Here is an 18,199-nt window from a genome sequence, read left to right as displayed (position 1 = left end):
GCGTTTGGGGGGCAGAAATAAGCTAGTCCTGGAAAAAAAATTCCCCTATGAAAAAAACTCCTTTAAAAGTGAGGAAAATGTTTTATTCTTTTGAGAAGAGGAAAACGTTTCCTCACTTTTCATTTCTCCTCTCTTTTTCATATTTTTTCTTTATAATTATTTTTAAATTTTATTTATTTATTTTTTCAAAATTTGAAAATTTTATTGTTATTTTTTGGAGAGAAATTGTTTTTAATTACTTTCTTTTTTTTTGTCTTTTTTTTCTATTCTTTTTTTTAGTATCCCTTCTTCTCATTTTGCCGGTTGCTGGCCGGGCGAGGCCGGGCGTCGCTAGCCTCGACCGAGGCTAGGCAAGCTGTCGTTGACTTGGATCAAGGCCAAGCCCCTTTAGCCGAGCAAACCGTTATTGGCTCGATCGAGACCCGGCTAGGCGTTGTCGGCCTCGCGCTAGGCCGGGCTCGCGGTCGCCGACCTCAACCAAGGTTGAGCCTCGCTATGGGTCGATTGACGGCCGTCATCGTGGTCGGCGATTGGCAGAAAACAGTAATCGAAAAAAAAATAAAAACATAAAAAATAAAAAAAGATAAGAAAAAAGGAAAAAAGATAAATAATTAAAACATTACAAATTTCAATTTTTTAAAAAATAAAAAATAAAAATAAAAAACAGAAAAACAAAAAGTTATTGAATGAAGTGCGTAAAGGAAAATTAAATTCAATTTTACATACCAAACAGCAAAAAATATTTTTCCAACAAAAAAAAAAACAGCAAAAAATATTTTTTTTATTTTTTTTCATATTTCAATCAAACAAAAAAAAATATAGTCATTTTCTTGAAAATTAAATTTTCAAAAAATGTTTTTTATAAACGATTCATTCTTTGCGAAACAAACGGAATCTTTAGTGAGATTCTTTTTCATAGTCTCTCCTTTTTTTTTTTTTTGGGTCGAAATGGTCCTTTTTTTTTATATATAAAATAGTTAGATATATAGTTGTTTTTCCACTTTCCGTAGAGCTGCTGTTGTTTGTAGTCAACGTGGGTCCCGGCAATGAGATGGCCTGATAAGAACCACCGGTTAAAAAAACACAATCAGCAAGTTGCAATTTCTGTGGTTCTTATCTTATCCTCGCAGGTACACGGGCATCTGATAAAGTCCGACGAAAGCCACGTCAGCACACCTATTCAAGGAAACCGCTTGCGACCTTGTCCTAATCTGATGTAGACATTGAAACTATACTCTAGCGGGTGCACAAAGATCCCTACTCTCTCTTTCCACGTGTACTTTGTGTTAAAAAAAAAAAATCTAACATTGAAAAATTGATATGATGTAAAATAATTGATAAATCTTAATTAATCCATAATTTATTAATTTAAACTTTTAAATGAATGTTCTTAATTGGATACGTTGACGGAGCTTGAATTGGAGTTCTAAACGAAGTGTCGGACTTCTGCTATGCAGGCTCCTAACACCTTGTGCACTCTTTCTTTCTCCAATGTTGTCGTGGTATGATAGCGTAAGATGGGGTACGAAATCTCGTGATGATAGTGCAATTTCTCATTGTCCTCGTGAATGATTTGATTGAATTGACAAAAAACAATAGGCACTCGTCTATCGATTAACAAGACAATTGCTAATTTCAGCTTTCCTCCATCCTGGATTTGCAAACCATTCAAATGGGTTCCTTTGAGATTTGCTAGATCATTTTAGAGAGTGGTAGCATGTGATCTACCCTTTCATAATCAATGAATATTTGAAGAAAATTCCAGTGAAGTGAAAGCTGGAAATTCTAGTATGGCATGGCTGCTTTCATCGAGATAGGTGACTTGAATAGCAATCTCTTGATCCGACTACAAAATGTGCGCAATATTCATTGCTTATGGGAACTGGTAATTGTTGTATATCTAATTGGTTTTTTAACAAGTCACTAGTCAAATCACAGTACTATTGTTTCGATTAACTTCTTTGGCAGCTAAAAAACGAGGTCAAAAGTCAATTTAGTTTAGATATCCAAGTTGTGGGATTAGATGATGGTGCTCATGAGATCATCGAGCTAATCTCTTTAGTCACGGCCTACAAAAGAGGATATGGATGGAGCAGCAGTAATTATAAGCACAAGATTCACTTCATCCGACGCCATCGTTCAATCACTCAATACAGAGAATACAACCTTTGTGGAATGATTGATTGGACGTAAAGCGTCCCGAGGGGCTTTTTAATCTTACCTTTTGTCACAATTGTGAACTTATACATACGCACACACTTCACAGAAGGGACAAATTTTCAGAAAAATGGTAGTCCCGATCAGAGAGCGTACGAGGATTTTTGTCTGGCCTATGCAACCGTGACAAAGAGCCACCAAGTGAGACCGGTGGGTCCAAGGAACCACCAATCAAAACCATGCAAATCTCACAAGATGACGAAAAAGGACCATCGATATAAGGAGAGGCCTTCTTCATGCAGAAGATTTCAAGCACCTCAGTTTCTCTTTTGGGCACTCCCTCTCGATTGCCATGGCCTTGCTTTCCTCTTTGTAGCGAAGACACTCAGCATCAAACTCTACTCTGCTCCAATTTCTAAGTGTCAAGAGCTTGCGATGAATTACAAACTCCCTCCTGGCTTTAGATTCCACCCAACAGATGAAGAACTGATCGTGTATTACCTCCAAAACCAAGCCATGTCCAGGCCATGCCCCGTGTCCATCATCTCCGAAGTCGATATTTATAAATTCGACCCGTGGCAATTGCCTGGTTAGTTCCTAAGTCGATGAGGCGAAGTCTGACATAGTTTCTTTGTAGCTAATATGGAGAAAACGTCAGTGATTGCTATCAGAATTCAGTACCTGTGATTGCTGTACTGAGTATGTTTTTCAATATGGATTGTAGAAAAAGCCGAACTTGGTGAGAAGGAACAGTACTTCTTCACCCCGCGTAACCGAAAGTATCCAAATGGGGCGCGTCCTAACCGAGCGGCGGTGTCAGGGTATTGGAAAGCCACGGGTACTGACAAGCCGATCTATAGCGGGTCTAAGCATGTAGGAATGAAGAAATCCCTTGTGTTTTACGAGGGCCGGCCGCCTAAGGGATTAAAAACGGATTGGATCATGCACGAGTATCGTTTGGCTGATTCAAGAAGGCACGTGCAGCATCGCTCTATGACAGTAAGCCTTGATCCTAAAATTGTTCAGGATTTTTCTTTTTCAAAATTCAAATCACTTGGTACGATGGATAGTCTGGCCTTTGATAAACTTGACTGTATCACTTACTCTTTCATGTGCTGCGTTTCAGTTGGATTGGGTCCTATGCAGGATATACAAGAAGCAGCACTCGAGTAAAACTTCGGATCAAAAAGTGGAAGACTTCTATGGCCGAAGTAACCGAACCGTGATCAGTGAGGCTAGTGACGAGCAAGTGATGAGATTACCTAGCACTCGCTCACTTACTCATGATCTGTTGCAATTGGACTACTTTGGTCCCATCTCACAGCTTCTAATAGAGAGCTCATACCATCCAGCCTTCGGTCTCGAAAACATCATCGGCGATGGTGAATCCTATCATGCTGAGAAGAAACTTCGGTTCCGTGGAAACGGAATGTCCTGCCTTTATGCAGATCAAGGGAAATAATGATCGAATCAGAACAATCTCTTAAGCCATGCAAGATCTGCCAAGTTCTGTAGCAGTGTAACTGTTGTGGTTCACAGGCTGGTAAACTAACGGAGGATTGTGCTGATCATCTTTTAATTTGTGAAATTTGTCTACTTAAGAGCATACGTACATGTAAACTAATTTTGAAATTTTCTTGAAAATCTTAGCCATCCTGTAATAGCATCCAAGTATGACAAGTTTACTCCATGCAGTAGTTACAATTGAAAGCAAAATTGTACTTTGTTTTAGCAGGTGTGGCATGGCATCTGTTCTGGTTCATTTGTATAATTGAAGAGACAAGGAATACCGGGTTGACGACTTGACATGGATTGATCAATGGAATGTGGTATTGTTATAAGAGAGCAGCGCAGAAGCACTTCTGTTGTTCATTATATTTATCTTTTCGGCTTATTCAGATCAGTCTAGGAGGATAATCAAGAGGTGAAGCTATCTGTGTGTGGTTCACAGGCAACTAATAATGCACAAACTCGTACTTGCAAAGGAGGGTACCGTTCGCTCCAGCGATCTTGTATCGCTTCCATCAATTGCTTTAGCACGTCTTATTAATATCCTATTAAGTAGCACCAGTTTATCAATTATTTTTACTGTCACAAGTTGAGTGAAGTTAGGTTGCGGGTTCAAAAGACGTGATTTGTTCTTGAACCTAAGCTTCCTGCGAAGCGAGCACAAAAAGATTGCTTTCACGCAGTAGCTAATCCACCATCTTTATATCTGTCCAACTATCAAGCTGTAACCTACTTCCTATGCACATTATAAAAGCTGGTCCATGTCTGCAACTTCAGTCTATGCCGTTCCAGAATGGAAGCCGATGATCTCTCATCAGCACATTATCTCCCAGATGTACATGTGGGATGGTTGATCTCTATTTGTGTCATTGTGTCATGGATCATTATCCACAGATGGAACCAGAGAAATAAAGTTGGCCCAAAGATGTGGCCGCTGGTAGGGGCAGCGATCGAGCAGTTCATGAATTACGAGCGGATGCACGATTGGCTAGTCGAGTACTTGTCCAAGTTGAGGACTGTCGTGGTACCTATGCCGTTTACAACCTATACTTACATTGCAGATCCGGAAAATGTAGAGCATGTCTTGAAGACCAACTTTGCGAATTATCCAAAGGTATAACATTGATTCAGGTGTTTAATTTTCCTACTTATTCGTCGGAGAAATTCATTTTTAACACCTAAATAGTGTTCATGCATCAAGGAAGCACTTTTTGCTTTCAAATTGTCAAGATTTGCGTAGATTTTGGTGGTGGTAGCGTTAGATGGTTGTTCTCTTATCTTTTCATGCTCAATTTTTCCTTCCTATTTTTTACTATCATCTGTACTGAGGAGGTTAACTATCTGCTGCTGAAGGGGAAAGTTTATCATTCATACATGGAAGTTCTGCTCGGAGATGGGATATTTAATGTGGACGGTGAATCTTGGAGGAAGCAAAGGAAGACCGCGAGTTTCGAATTCGCGTCCAAGAATTTGAGGGATTTTAGCACTGTGGTCTTCAGAGAATATAGTCTGAAGCTTTCTTCTATCCTAAGTCAAGCTTCATTCTGCAACAAAGAGGTGGACATGCAGGTGAATAATGGTTTTTTTTGAGAAAAACTTCATTTCTGTTCAACAACAGATCCGTTCCTACAATAAAGCAGAATCAAAATGAAATAGTTTCGATTCATGTGGCGCTGAAATATCCCCTATTTGCTGTATCAAAGCCTAACAAAGCTTGCGAAGTTTTTTCGTTTCTAGGAACTGTTGATGAGGATGACTTTGGACTCCATATGCAAAGTGGGATTCGGCGTCGAAATAGGAACTCTGGCTCCGGATTTACCAGATAACCGCTTCGCTCAATCTTTTGATGCAGCAAACATAATTGTGACCTTTCGATTCATCGATCCCCTCTGGAGGATCAAGAAATTCCTGAATGTGGGGTCAGAAGCCCTTCTTGACAGAGCCATCAAAGTGATTGATGATTTCACCTACTCTGTCATTAGAAAGCGGAAAGCCGAGGTAGAAGCGGCTCACAAGTCTCGTGAAGATGCAAAGGTAAATAAACATAAACCGCCAGATTCTCGATGTTCAAGTACTCTTCTTTTGTCCTCTCACTTGGAAATGACAAAATGATCTATGGAATGAAAACTACAGATGAAGCATGATTTACTGTCGAGATTCATTCAGCTAGGTGACGATCTGGAGAGCAATTTAACTGACAAAAGCCTCAGAGACATCGTCCTGAACTTTGTGATTGCTGGGCGGGACACGACAGCAACCACCCTCTCCTGGTCTATATACATGATAATGACCCATCAGAATATTGCCGAGAAGATCTATTCAGAACTTGAAAATTTGGAGAGAGATCGAGCAAGGGAAGAAGAGGGCTCACTGCTTCCCTACAGCATGGACGACCCTGAATCATTCAACCGGAGAGTCTCGCAATTCGCAAAACTATTGACCTACGACTCCCTCGGAAAGTTGCACTACCTACATGCTGCGATCACAGAGACGCTGCGCCTGTATCCAGCGGTTCCTCAGGCATGCATGATAATTCTCATTTTAAGTACAATATTCATGAGTATATGCTCAGAACAGAGAGATGACGGTTCTGTTTTTCTGTCTCACGAAACAAAAACTTGACCGCAGGATCCGAAGGGCGTGTTGGAGGACGACGTACTGCCTGATGGGACGAAGGTGAAAGCGGGAGGGATGGTGACGTATGTACCGTACTCCATGGGAAGAATGGAGTACAATTGGGGTCCTGATGCCGCTTTGTTTAAGCCCGAGAGGTGGCTGAAGGAGGGGCTCTTTCAAAATGCTTCTCCGTTCAAGTTCACTGCATTTCAGGTAAATCGAAGGCGACTGAGAGACAATATATGACAGCTGCTCATGATGAGCCTGGCCTATGTTAAGTTCAAGCCTTCGAGGGATGATTCAGCATGGTCATCAGGCATAGCAACTGTAGTGTGATGCCAGGATCTGTCTTCCTATCAGTCCTAACATGCTGCAATGTGTGATCTTTGCCTTAGCTGTCATTTTACCGAGACGAACCTGTTATGAGCACCGCTTGTTTCGATCAAATTGTTATTGCCGGAGACAGGAATTCTGAATAATTTTAACTTAAAAAAACCACGAAGGCGGACGAGGGTCAAGTGAAAAAGAAGAAGATTTTCATGATATTCAAAACTCAGTCGGACTATTCAAAGTAACCAAAAAGCAAGTCCTGATAGGGAAGGACAAACGATCTTTATTCGATGGATGCTTTATGTTTCTTTGTCGCTATGCAGGCGGGGCCGAGGATATGCTTAGGGAAGGACTCGGCGTATCTGCAGATGAAGATGGCACTGGCCATTCTGTGCCGGTTTTACGAGTTCAAGCTGGTGCCGAACCACCCGGTGGAGTACAGGATGATGACCATCCTGTCGATGAAGCATGGCCTGAGGCTGACCATAGCGAGACGCCCTTGAACCAATACCACATTTCTCAGTTTTCACTGGCTTCTGTTGCTTTAGTTTGGCTCCAGGAGCCTAAGGTGCTGTTACATCTACTATCCTACTCAGTACAACTCCATGGTCAATGGTTCGCTTCAGGACAAAGTCATTTGTCCGCCCAGAAGAGTGATAATATAGAGTTCTCAATTCATTGCAATGCACCATTGGAGTTAAATGTTAGATCCTCGTTTGAGATCGAATTGATTTACAGTCCTAATGGATACTCAACACACGAGCAATTTATGAGAAAAAGATTGATGATTAATGTGTGTGTCGCGAACGAATTGCCAAGTCATCAATTCAGAGAAAGAAGAGTCGTTGGATTGGATAGTTAGAACTCAATCTCCAACATTTGATCATGATATAAGGATCGACATCCACCAAGATGTATGCCTATCACGGAATTGGCCGAGACTAGGATTTAAGAGGGTGTGAATCTTCACAATTAGATGTTAAGTGAGATTAGCTTGTAGGAATAGATCTTTACCGTCAAATGATAGATGAGATCAACGTTTGTAAATAGAGAGATCTTGTATAATTACGGAAGGCCCAATGAACATAAACTTAACACGGTAGTCGGGCAAATGTATGAACGAGACATGAACCTTCTTAAGCTGGACCTGCTAGTTGGGGCAAAAAAAATATGTACCGCCTCGTTATTAAATTCCGACACAGGAGCCCTCGTGAGCTTAGTTTCCAAATCAAAGTCAAAGTCTAACGTGGGCTAAAATAATTACCGATTAAAAAAAATCACTTATTAATATTGAAATGAGCTAATCATAATATAAACTTAAATAAGGTTTTTTTTTTCTCCTTTTCTTTTGATCATTGTTTTGCATTCACATTTTGTTATTATTGCAACTAGGAAAAGTTTACTAGAATTCATTTTACCTTAAAAATCACGAAACCTTCTAAACTGAATGTGATCTAAGTGAAATTCACTGCATATATTCCTATAAATTGTCCAATCTAATTGGGAACATGATTATCCAACATTCGGACAATAGAAGCACATTCTCTCCTAGTAGATTTCTCTAAACACTTTCTGTCTGCTAGTGGCAATTGAGCTAAAAGGAGCCTAAGGTGCTTTTGCAAACACTTTAGGAGCAAGCTTCTGGGAAAATGCAAAGGACTCTAGGTGAAATTTTTCCAAAATTTAAATAGCGTTTGGTAAAGTTTAATTTAAAAATACTTTGAGAAGCAATTTTGGCTCAAATACCATTCACGAAAACAACAAAACCTTTCTAACGGAACTTAGTTGGCCACCGACCTGCCTCAACTGAAGTCTCGCCAGCCGCCGCCCAGGTGACCGTTGCCGACAACCTCAGGAGAGGCTGGCCGGCAGCCAAATATAACTTCATTGGGGGCTTGAACCCTCGCCTGTAGTCGCGTGAGGTAAGGACATTTTTGGAATTATGAAAGATTAGCACGGGCAAAGTTGGAAGCCAAAAAAATTGTATGTGCATGCAATCCACGAATTTTCAAAGCTCAAAGGAAGCTGCTTTGGGCTCGGCTGAAGTCCTTTGTCAAAGCTCTCCAAAATATTTGCCTGCTCATGAAGTGGGCTTGATCTTTAAGTATTGCCTTGTGACAAGTGGCCATGACGAGTTCTGTGACGTCATCAATCATCCTGCGAAATCCCGCGCTGGAATCTGAAAGATAAATGCGCGTGGCGTGGCGTGGCATTCAGGCAGAGAAAGCATCTTATTCTCGTGCTTTCCCCGGGTCAATGCTCTTCATCTTCCCATTTCAAATGCTTTCGAGTTCGAATCCTTACAATCTTCCGCCCCCGACTTCTCGCTGGAGCTCTTTCTAATCAGGTAATCTCGCTCCTAGTTTCGTTTGAGCAAGTAGCAAACAAACGTGTTAGTGCGAAAGAAATTCGGTGGTTCCTGCAAGCTCCGAAGATTTTCTTTTGCTTGGAGGTGAACTTTTGCTGTTCCTTGCTGACGTACGGGTACAAACCCCATTTAGCTGAAGAGCCTAATTACGACGTGACCGGAAAATTAGTGTGGCATAGGCTTGAAAAAGCGTGTGATTTTCTAGATCGAAGCAGAAGAAGGTGAAATTTCATAGCAGGATGCTCTAGGATCAGATGTGAAACGACACATAAGGCTGACCCATGATGTGGCATAGTGATCTTTCGTCCGAGTCAGAAGGTTCACTGCTCGGATCGTGTTTTCAAATTTTAGTAAGAGAGGCTGGATCGTCAGAGATAGTGCAAACTGGTTTGCTAAGTTAATCCTGGGGAAAGTTTTCGATTCTGTACACCCGTATGGTTCTTTGATATTAGCTTGATGCTGCTGTGTTCACATTTTTTTTCTTTTCTTTCCCAAAAATTTGTCTTCTTATTTCTCTTGGGTCAGTGGTGAGTCAGTAATTGGAGGAACGTTTTCCCTAATGGTATCGAAGCTTGAAAAGACAGAAAATTGATTATTCTGCTGTGTCGCTATGATGTTCGTGTTTTTCCTGACTGTTGGGTATCATCTGCTTCATCATTGCAGCTATTACTCGTTCAATAAAATGTCTGGCACAATTGTTGAGGACTCACGGGACAAAGTGCTCTCTGATTGTACACCCAAAAATGATGTCGATGGTGAAGGTGCTTTGAAAGACATGATAGATTCAGATGTAGGTGATGAGAATGCCGTGCCTTCCCCAAAGGAGGAGGTATGACTGATTGCTACCTGTGCATTCTGTATTTAGTTGAGGATCATGCCCAGGATGCTTGTACAGGTTGAAGATAATATATTTGACTTTGTTTAGTTCATGCAACTTTTCCAAAGACCAAAAATTTGTGATGATATGTTAAGTGCACTAAGAATACGATTCAGTTGTGGATGCCCTTCTTCTTTCCCTCATTCTTTTATTTTCTCAAGGGAAAAGTACCAGTTGTTTCCTACGCAAAGATGGTCGATAGAATGTACTCTGTTTTCCATTCCATTATTTTTTGGATCTTGGTCTTGGGTAAAGTTTGCGTGGACTGTTTTATCTAGTTAAGTATGTCTTCTATAGGAGGAAATAATCAAGAAAAGGTATGGGGGCCTGTTACCAAAGAAGCCTCCATTGATTTCCAAGGTATGTTTTGTTTGTCCCCCTTTCACTTCTTTAGTTCTCCAAAATGATGTACTCCAGCAATTTTAAGACTAGCATCCACTGAAAAAATGTGTTCTCCAGGATCATGAACATGCTTTTTTTGATTCTGCTGACTGGGCTTTGGGTAAGGTACTCATAAGTCGTTCAAGCTTCTTCAAATATCACCTTTGGATGAATACGGATTGTTGGTTCTAATGTCTAATATTCTCATTGACCGATATTGCAGCAAGGAGCACAGAAGCCCAAAGGACCACTTGAAGCTCTCCGACCCAAGTTGCAGGTACTTGACGTTTATGCTAATGTTGCAGCTTGTATGCCGAACATCTACCAGAATTGCAACCTATGGGTCTAGGCATGCACCTGTGTAGATCATTATCGGTGCATTTTGAAAATCTCTGAAGTTGTTTTAAAATATGTTGAGGACCAAGCATTTCATAGTGTACCGGGACTGAGACCTCCGATCACGTCTTAGATAGGAAAGAGAACAGGTCATATGTAGTTTGCTCGATGAATGCCATGGTTACTGGATTTTCCTTCAACGATGACACATCATGTATCCCAAACAAGGAATTTATGCATGATCTTACGTATTAGTATCTGCAGGGTTAAATACTTATTTGAACCTTCAGAGTGCGGCCTCAATTTTCCTGGATAATAGTTGATATTCTTGCTCCCTTTACACGTCGAGTTTTGTCATGCTGTAATAGGTTTACAGTTAGTTTCTCGACTTCTTACTTCTCTTTATCCTTTTGCTATAATCAGCCCACCCCACATTACCAAGGAAGGTCAAGGCGTTCAGCATATGCACCTGCAGATGATGGTAATGAAGGTAAAAGCACATTAGCACTGTCAACCGATCCTTTAGACAAAATAGCATCCTTTACAAGAGGGTTGACCGCTAAACAAGAGCATGAAGTTTTTTGCTGGCATTTGAGCAATCATAAGGAGGCACATCTACATTTACTTTTTCCATGTATGAAGAACCAAGCGCAGAAAATATTTTTCTCCTGTAGTCCTAAATGTGTTTTCTGGTCAAGATGACCTTAGTAGGTTGATTGGTACGAGGGGACCAGATTGTCAACTTGTCAAAATCATCCTCTTTCAATTCAAAGCGGTAATTGTGACTTTCTTAGTCCCTTGTTCGTGTGTCACAGGGAATGGCTACCATAGCGAAGATCCAGAAGATGAGAGCCACAAAGGAGAGGATGGTAACGAGAAAGATCATTCTTCGGAGGAGAAAGGCTGTCAAGACGAGCCGCATGATGTTCTATGCTGAATCATTTTGGTCGAACCGTTGTTTCATTTCCCTTTTGTAGTCGACATAATGGGAACCAAACAGGAGGCAGTTGAACTCCATAAGCCCTTTGATGTGCGATGAACCGGAGAGACGTATTTGCAACGGTCTCCTGTAGTATTTGCAGGCAAGACATATATCAGTACACCTTTAGTCTTGAATTTTCTTCACATGGCTGAATCAGTGTCATTTGAAGGCCGGCACCCACAGAATATGAAGTGATTGACTGACCATCACTTTGGCCAATAACTCAGAGGAGAAGTTCTCTGCGAGTTTCTCTTCCGTCTATCTTCGTGATCGTACTAGTGATAACTGCCCCCAATCCTCTGTACATCACCTGCCTTTTGCATCATTATAAGTCATAAAAAAAAGGTCCTAATATTGCGATTATGCAAATTTGTGTCAATTTATTCTGTCCGACTAATTTTGGTCAAAAATCGCTGATATGGATATCGGTCATCCCACATGACGCGGCAAGCTATGAAGCAGACAATTGCGGCCGCGAGTGAGGGCCGCAATCCTCTCCGGCCACAGTAAAGAAAGTGTAAAGAAAAAAAGAGAGAGAAGAGATAAAAAAAAAAAATTAAAAGCTTTTAAAATATTTTCAAAAGTTGTCAACATTAGTGCTGGCCGTGCCACGTAGGACGGTCAGTGTTTACACCAACTGAATCAAAGGGACATCTCAGGTTGTTTTCTTAAAGATCTTTTGGGTGTAATTATCCAGTGCTAATTCGTTAGCAATTCACGAGACTTCAAATTCTGGAAGTATGCAATTTTACCTGAGACATTCCAAAGACATCCCAGGAGAACCAAACTAAAGTTTCCCAGTAGTTGAAATTTGCTGGATGCTCCAAGTCCATTCATTTGCCTCCCCGAGTCCCTGAAGTGCGTGTTATCCTTTGGGGACCCTAGCGCATTTAAAATGATGGAAAGGGGGAAAGTAAGTGACAAGGCATGCCTATTGATGCTTGAACCTGCCAGGAGAGTAGTTACCAACACAAAGTTCAAATGCTTTAACCGAAAAAGAAGGATTTTTTATTCATTCTGGTCTATCAAGGGAAGGATGCCGGGCACCCTAGTATTAAACATGGCTGCAAACATTTCTGTAGCTAAAGTGAACCGGATCATTATTTCTGTTAACGCATATTGGCTCAACTCACAGATCACATGCATGATTTGTTGACTCGGTGTTAAATATGGCAAGTAAAGACAACTCACTGTGAATTTTTTTGTCTGTGCTCAGGATTGGCTATCTAAGATTTTCAATAAGCACTCGCTTTAACTCGTCCACATCTCTTCTTTTCATCCGCAGAAAGATTGCAGAGGCAGCGGAATATCTCAAGCTCATGCCGTCGAAGATGCTGATACATCCTGGTCAATTCTACCCAGTGCTGTCAACCTTATAAGCCTCGCAGATCATCCACCTCGAAAATAGTGCTGCGACACGGAGTGTACATTATGTTGCAGGTTGAATAATAAAGATCATCGTTCAAGTAAAATTCAACTAAAGGATTTCCTCTTTTCTGGCACCTATATCAATTAATGCATGGTCACCTTCGGAAAACCTCGTGCACGCTGTAAGTTTCGGTTCTAACATATAAATGCTAAGCAAGAAGCTGTAGCCATCGTATGGTAAGAATAGAGTACACTAGTTCAACAATGTCGCTTGCTTTAACTTCACCAAGTCCAACGCCTCCGAACTAAGCACGGAAGATCGACCTTCTTCATTCTCACTCCACAATCAAACTTCCCAAATAGCACTGAAGACGATAATTCTAACAAGCACAAAAAGCAAGGGCAGTGCTGCTATCTTCTGCCTTCTGACAAATTATGGTGCGACCGTGCATTGTCTATGCATTCGGGATTGTTCAATTCATGCATCCGAGGATCCTGAAAAGAGTTTGATGACTCATGTACAAAGGAATTAATAATTTATTTACAAAAAAAAAAAAACAGCTTACTACACAATGTACCTGCATTAAAATTATCTCAAATAATCTCGGTTCACCAAGTAAGGCAAGTTATACCTGACTCAAAATGCTTCCATGGGATCTATTCTGGTCCTCCAACATCTATTGACATGAAACCATTACCAATAAACATTAGAATAGTTTACAATAATTGAAACAATACTGCGATCTAAAATGATATTCACAATAAATACCTGACTAGTTAATGGGCAAAATCCATTCATAATCCCTGGCAGCATGATGTATGGTGGTTGCATCTTAAAAAAAAAAAAAAAAGATTACCTCATAGTAGAATGTAACAAAATGCTTCCATGGTTATGCGACTCCAACATCTATAAACGAGAAATCATACTATAAACATCAGAATAGTGACAATTCAGCCAAACAATACCGTGATCTAAAATGATCTCACAATAAATACCCGACTAATGTATGGGTGAAATCCATTCATAATCCCCGGCAGCATGAGGTATGGTGGTCGCATCTAACAAAAAAAAAAGACGACCTCATTAGTAGAATGTAACAAAATGCTTCTATGGTCATGCTACTCCAACATCTATTAACGAGAAACCATTAATAATAAACATTAGAATAGTAGCAAAACTCAGTCAAACATTAGAACAAGAACCCAGACTTCTAAATACCCGACTAGTGATTGGGAAAAATCCATTCATAATCCTTGGCAGCATGATATACGGTGATTGCATCTATATTAAAAAAATTGACCCAATTAGCGGAATCGAAATACAAATGTTGAACTTAGAGGGACGTACATGATTATGGAAATTTGGATAGACTCTAGGATCACCATTGTTGCTAGGACAAAAGGCATTACGAATCTGATTTGAATTTCTTGAATAATTTGGTAAATGAGTTTCATTATGTGTTGCTTGGACAACAAACTCTCCATAGCAAAATAGTAAATATGTTGACAGGCATCATGTAGCACAAGTATAAAATTCAACTAAACATGTTAACTAAAACTATCTCTCACTCACCTTGACTTTCTATGTGCACTGGAGGTATTACTTTCTTAGATTTTTTCTTCTTTTTCTCACTCAAGCTTTTAAGCCTTCCATAGCTTGTTCCTTTCCCTTTCCTTTGAAGGGGTTCCAATATCGACATCTCACACAAAGAAGTCTCATTACTATCATCATCACTAGCATCATCCGTCACAACCACACTTGATTTATATGATGAAATTTCAGCTACCGTCGCATCCAAATTCTTCTTCACTATTCTCATAGTATTTCTATCTTCGGCTCCCAAACTCATCACTTCAAAAGCTATTCGCATTGACGTGGAAAATCGATCAAATGTAGATCGACCCGGTGACATTTGATGAAATTCATCATTCACATTCCCTTGCTTCGCACCCTTAGTCCATCTTTTCAAAATACGGAAAGATGGAATGACCGAAACCGATATGTTCATATTCAACACGTGCAAAGCATGGCGACACAACCACCCTTTTGATTCAAATAATGTGCAATCACAAGAAACTGAAAAATCCGCAGCGTTAAATCTGACAACATGTTCACCTTGAATCCCCATACACTTGAGAGTGTATTCACAAACCAACCCACGGAAAGCAGCACCCGAAATCTGTTTTGCGGTACTTTGAAAAAATTCTTCATTAAACTTTTTAAAAATGGCACGAGTATACACCGAAGTGGCATGCGTTAATATCATATTGTGCAAAATCCGTAATTTGGGTTTCCCACGAGAATTATAATCATTTTGAACTTTAATTTCTCTCATTTGTTTTAGCAGTTCTTCATAGTGATAGACAAATTCTACAAGGGTTAAAATCTTAGTCGACAATTGTTGGAAGACATTGTTAGTGCTCTTGCTCCTTTGAATTGATCTTATACCACAAGAAAAAATATCACGACCAAAAGCCGAACTCCATTTATGTCTTAGGTCGTATAACCTCCGTAGCCAACCGTTATTCTTAGTGCCCCACTCCTCTTCCATTTTCCTCCATGTAGATTCAAATTCATCCTCTGATTTGCATCTATACATAAGTTTTGAGAAATATTTATCCTTAAACCCCTGCTTATTGTAAAGATGTGGAATGTTTTGATTGGCATTTTTCCCAATGTGCCAAGTGCATAAGCGGTGTTGAGCATTCGGAAAAACCTTTCGAATGGCTTTTGCCATAGCTTGGTCTTGATCACTGAAAATGGTTTTTGGAGCCTTATTTCTCATAGGCTTCAAAAACACCTCAAATAACCAAGTAAATGAATTCGCAGTCTCATCCAACAAAAATGCATAGCCAAACAAAGTACTCCTCCCATGGTGATTAACCCCAACAAAAGGTGCGCATATCATGTTATACTTGCTAGTACGATATGTGGTATCAAAAACCATCACATCACCGAAGCAATCATAGACAAATTTGGACAAACTATCTCTCCAAAATAGATTTGTCACTCTACAATCTTGATCTACCTGTATAGCATAGAAAAACATTGGATTTTCCATTTGCACGCAATGAAAATGATTCAGAACCCTTTGACAATCTCCCCCACTTAAATAGTTTGATCTTTCACTGTGCAAAAAAATTTGACAATCACGTTGGGCAGATTCATGCTGCAAGAACAAAAAATATTTAACAAAGTGCTTTTACAAGCAAAATAATATCCCGTCCATTTCTTGAGAAAGAAAATATCTTTCACATAGTATGAGTATATGATTACCTCTGATTCAGCCATCGGATAACCTTGAATGTGCGAATTAACTAACTAATCGCAAGTGAACCTTTGTCAGCCTGAGTTTTTGCAAGCGAATCAGGGAGAGACTCCACGAGACAGAGCAATGCAGCACCAGCGATCAAGTGCAACAGAGGACCAACCTTCTTGCCCAATATGAGAAAGAAAAATGTCGAAAAGCTAAGGAGCAAACAATAAGTTGGCCAAAGCTGTCTCCACCCCTGCATTGAGTATAATTCATCCCCGTAGGAGACACAATCCTCAAATTCATTAGCATGATATAATCAGCAAAGACAAACAACAGAACAAGCTCATAAGAAGCAAGCTTCCTTTGACGATGAGAAAGGTGTGGGAAAAATTATAGTTTATAACTGCCATCTTCAAACATTAAATTTCAGAAATTAACGCATGCAAAGAGTTTGGCATTGCTGTTATAAAACTCAAATAACCCATCTCCATCCGTAAGACAACATTTCAATCTGAGCCTGGAAGAATTAAGATCCGCACTTTATAGTGATTCTGAAAAATAGAAGTTCTGACATCCTCAGAAAAATGCATATAATTTGATAAACACAATCAGAAATGCTAAGCAAGAAGCTGCAGCCATTGTATGTCTCTCAGCATATTTGGAGTATCATGCACAGTGTGCAAAGCGAAGAGATAAATTGGTTTAATAAGACAGTTAGGCATATCAAGCAGATCCAGCTTTCTCTCCTCAGAAAATGGTTAGCTTGAACATGCAGAACATAGTGTGCGAAAGAGAAAATATATGTAAGATAATAAAACAGTGGTTTCAAACATCAACTTACACATCAATTCATGAGGTAGAGCAAAGTCATAATCCTTCCACCCCCTTCTTATGCAGCATATGTATAGCACCAAAAGCAGCACAGAGAACACAACAAGACATGCTATGGCTATGGCAATTTTATCACCAGTGGACAAGCCACCATTTTCCCAAAATAGAGGACATGCAGGCAAAGAAGTTACGCGCAAGCCTTTGTTACTAGAGAAGCTGTACAACCAAGCATAAGGTTAGAGAGTTATCCAACTTATAAACTAGGATAGAGTATTCGAGAACACAATACAAAGGCATAAAGGATGCAACATGCAGAAAACTACAGAAACAGTACATCGTTCCAGACCCAGAACATGAATCATGACTAAACAAATTTGTTATGAAACTCAGGTATAGCAATCTATTTGTTGCATCTCCAAATGCACATTATGTTGTGCTGAGCTATGGAAACCACAAAATTTTCCAAACAGGACTTAGTGGAAAGAGATAATAAGAACATAGTGTGCAAAAAAAAAGGAAAATTCACGACCAAAGTGAACAAACAGTAAACTCACCATCAAGAACATATTCTATAGCACTTAGTGGGGTATGGGGGTTCAGGATAACTCCAGCTTTAGCTCCCAGACTTCAAATCTAGATAACAGAAACCAAATTTCAGTAAAAAGACTGCATTTGTAGTAATGCAAGGGCAGATGATGTACAGAGGATTGGCGCAGTTATCACTAGTACTATCACGAAGCTAGAGGAAGAGAAACTCGCAGAAAACTTCTACTTTGAGTTATTGGCCAAAATAACGGTCAATCAATCACTACAAATACAGATGGACCTTCAGTATTATAATTCAGCTTTGCATATTCACAAATACATAACGCCTGAACTTCAATCCAAGTCATCAAAAGGAAATCTTAGCCTAAAATCCTCAAGATAGTTACTGAGAAATTTCTTCACACGGCAAACAACGTCACACTCTTACTACACTGCCGGAAAAGAAAAGGAAATTGAACTGATTCTATTTACTTTACCTCGTTTCCTGAACCACACTCGATCGAATTGCTAAACACTTCGTTACTCGCTTAGTTCCAACCAGAATGTCTACATCGAAACCCGTCGAAACAACTTCCCTAAGGTTATACTATTTCCACACAGATTTAAGCACTAGACAATCTCGAATTCCAAACGAACGTTAC

The 18,199-nt window shown here is 39.9% G+C and overlaps 4 protein-coding genes across 15 annotated transcripts; 3 read left to right on the top strand and 1 right to left on the bottom strand.

Annotated features, from left to right (window-relative positions):
• The first annotated feature begins 2,286 nt into the window (after nt 1-2,286).
• On the top strand, nt 2,287-3,983 carry LOC115756292 (NAC transcription factor 29-like). Its single transcript, XM_030696000.2, has 3 exons — nt 2,287-2,746; nt 2,882-3,156; nt 3,284-3,983. Exons 1-3 carry the CDS (start codon nt 2,413-2,415, stop codon nt 3,617-3,619), a joined length of 945 nt encoding a protein of 314 aa, XP_030551860.1. The 5' UTR covers nt 2,287-2,412; the 3' UTR covers nt 3,620-3,983.
• Nucleotides 3,984-4,443: 460 nt separating this feature from the next.
• Nucleotides 4,444-7,224, top strand: LOC115727543 (cytochrome P450 704B1). The gene is made up of 6 exons (XM_030657769.2): nt 4,444-4,780; nt 5,020-5,235; nt 5,404-5,700; nt 5,800-6,186; nt 6,295-6,495; nt 6,936-7,224. Exons 1-6 carry the CDS (start codon nt 4,460-4,462, stop codon nt 7,113-7,115), a joined length of 1,602 nt encoding a protein of 533 aa, XP_030513629.2. The 5' UTR covers nt 4,444-4,459; the 3' UTR covers nt 7,116-7,224.
• Nucleotides 7,225-8,736: 1,512 nt separating this feature from the next.
• Nucleotides 8,737-11,681, top strand: LOC115727433. Of its 2 annotated transcripts, XM_030657664.2 has the most exons (7): nt 8,737-8,959; nt 9,644-9,809; nt 10,155-10,217; nt 10,317-10,364; nt 10,462-10,515; nt 10,998-11,064; nt 11,390-11,681. In XM_030657664.2, exons 2-7 carry the CDS (start codon nt 9,663-9,665, stop codon nt 11,509-11,511), a joined length of 501 nt encoding a protein of 166 aa, XP_030513524.1. In that variant the 5' UTR covers nt 8,737-8,959; nt 9,644-9,662; the 3' UTR covers nt 11,512-11,681. The 2 variants fall into 2 exon arrangements, with proteins under 2 accessions (XP_030513524.1, XP_030513516.1); XM_030657656.2 differs by lacking the exon at nt 8,737-8,959 and having other exon boundaries at nt 9,417-9,809.
• Nucleotides 11,682-12,878: 1,197 nt separating this feature from the next.
• Nucleotides 12,879-17,643, bottom strand: LOC115727404 (protein FAR1-RELATED SEQUENCE 1-like). 11 transcript variants are annotated; one of them, XM_048281032.1, is made up of 10 exons: nt 17,567-17,643; nt 16,263-17,228; nt 15,954-16,094; nt 15,041-15,117; nt 14,498-14,886; nt 14,273-14,403; nt 14,144-14,206; nt 13,694-13,756; nt 13,557-13,601; nt 12,879-13,437 (listed from the first exon to the last, which is right to left on the bottom strand). In XM_048281032.1, the coding sequence occupies exons 5-10, from the start codon at nt 14,835-14,837 to the stop codon at nt 13,336-13,338; spliced, it is 744 nt and encodes a 247-aa protein (XP_048136989.1). In that variant the 5' UTR covers nt 14,838-14,886; nt 15,041-15,117; nt 15,954-16,094; nt 16,263-17,228; nt 17,567-17,643; the 3' UTR covers nt 12,879-13,335. The 11 variants fall into 11 exon arrangements, 6 of the variants coding, with proteins under 6 accessions (XP_048136989.1, XP_048136986.1, XP_048136984.1 ...); XM_048281029.1 differs by having other exon boundaries at nt 14,498-15,117; nt 16,263-16,434; nt 17,023-17,228; XM_048281027.1 differs by having other exon boundaries at nt 14,498-15,117; nt 16,202-17,228.
• Between the last annotated feature and the right edge of the window lie 556 nt (nt 17,644-18,199).

Source organism: Rhodamnia argentea, chromosome 6 (assembly GCF_020921035.1).
Source record: "Rhodamnia argentea isolate NSW1041297 chromosome 6, ASM2092103v1, whole genome shotgun sequence".
NCBI lineage: Eukaryota > Viridiplantae > Streptophyta > Magnoliopsida > Myrtales > Myrtaceae > Rhodamnia > Rhodamnia argentea.
This window is presented reverse-complemented; position numbering and strand designations above follow the sequence as displayed.

Coding starts and splice junctions, on each gene's coding strand:
- LOC115756292 (XM_030696000.2), top strand. CDS start 2,413: ATGACGAAAAAGGACCATCGATATAAGGAGAGGCCTTCTTCATGCAGA. Junction 2,747..2,881: donor CGACCCGTGGCAATTGCCTG/GTTAGTTCCTAA, acceptor TATGGATTGTAG/AAAAAGCCGAACTTGGTGAG. Junction 3,157..3,283: donor TGCAGCATCGCTCTATGACA/GTAAGCCTTGAT, acceptor GCTGCGTTTCAG/TTGGATTGGGTCCTATGCAG.
- LOC115727543 (XM_030657769.2), top strand. CDS start 4,460: ATGGAAGCCGATGATCTCTCATCAGCACATTATCTCCCAGATGTACAT. Junction 5,236..5,403: donor ACAAAGAGGTGGACATGCAG/GTGAATAATGGT, acceptor TTTCGTTTCTAG/GAACTGTTGATGAGGATGAC. Junction 6,496..6,935: donor TCAAGTTCACTGCATTTCAG/GTAAATCGAAGG, acceptor GTCGCTATGCAG/GCGGGGCCGAGGATATGCTT.
- LOC115727433 (XM_030657656.2), top strand. CDS start 9,591: ATGATGTTCGTGTTTTTCCTGACTGTTGGGTATCATCTGCTTCATCAT. Junction 9,810..10,154: donor TGCCTTCCCCAAAGGAGGAG/GTATGACTGATT, acceptor TGTCTTCTATAG/GAGGAAATAATCAAGAAAAG. Junction 11,065..11,389: donor TGCAGATGATGGTAATGAAG/GTAAAAGCACAT, acceptor CGTGTGTCACAG/GGAATGGCTACCATAGCGAA.
- LOC115727404 (XM_048281027.1), bottom strand. Junction 14,207..14,272: donor ATCCAAATTTCCATAATCAT/GTACGTCCCTCT, acceptor TTTTTAATATAG/ATGCAATCACCGTATATCAT. Junction 13,438..13,556: donor ATGGAAGCATTTTGAGTCAG/GTATAACTTGCC, acceptor TTTGTACATGAG/TCATCAAACTCTTTTCAGGA.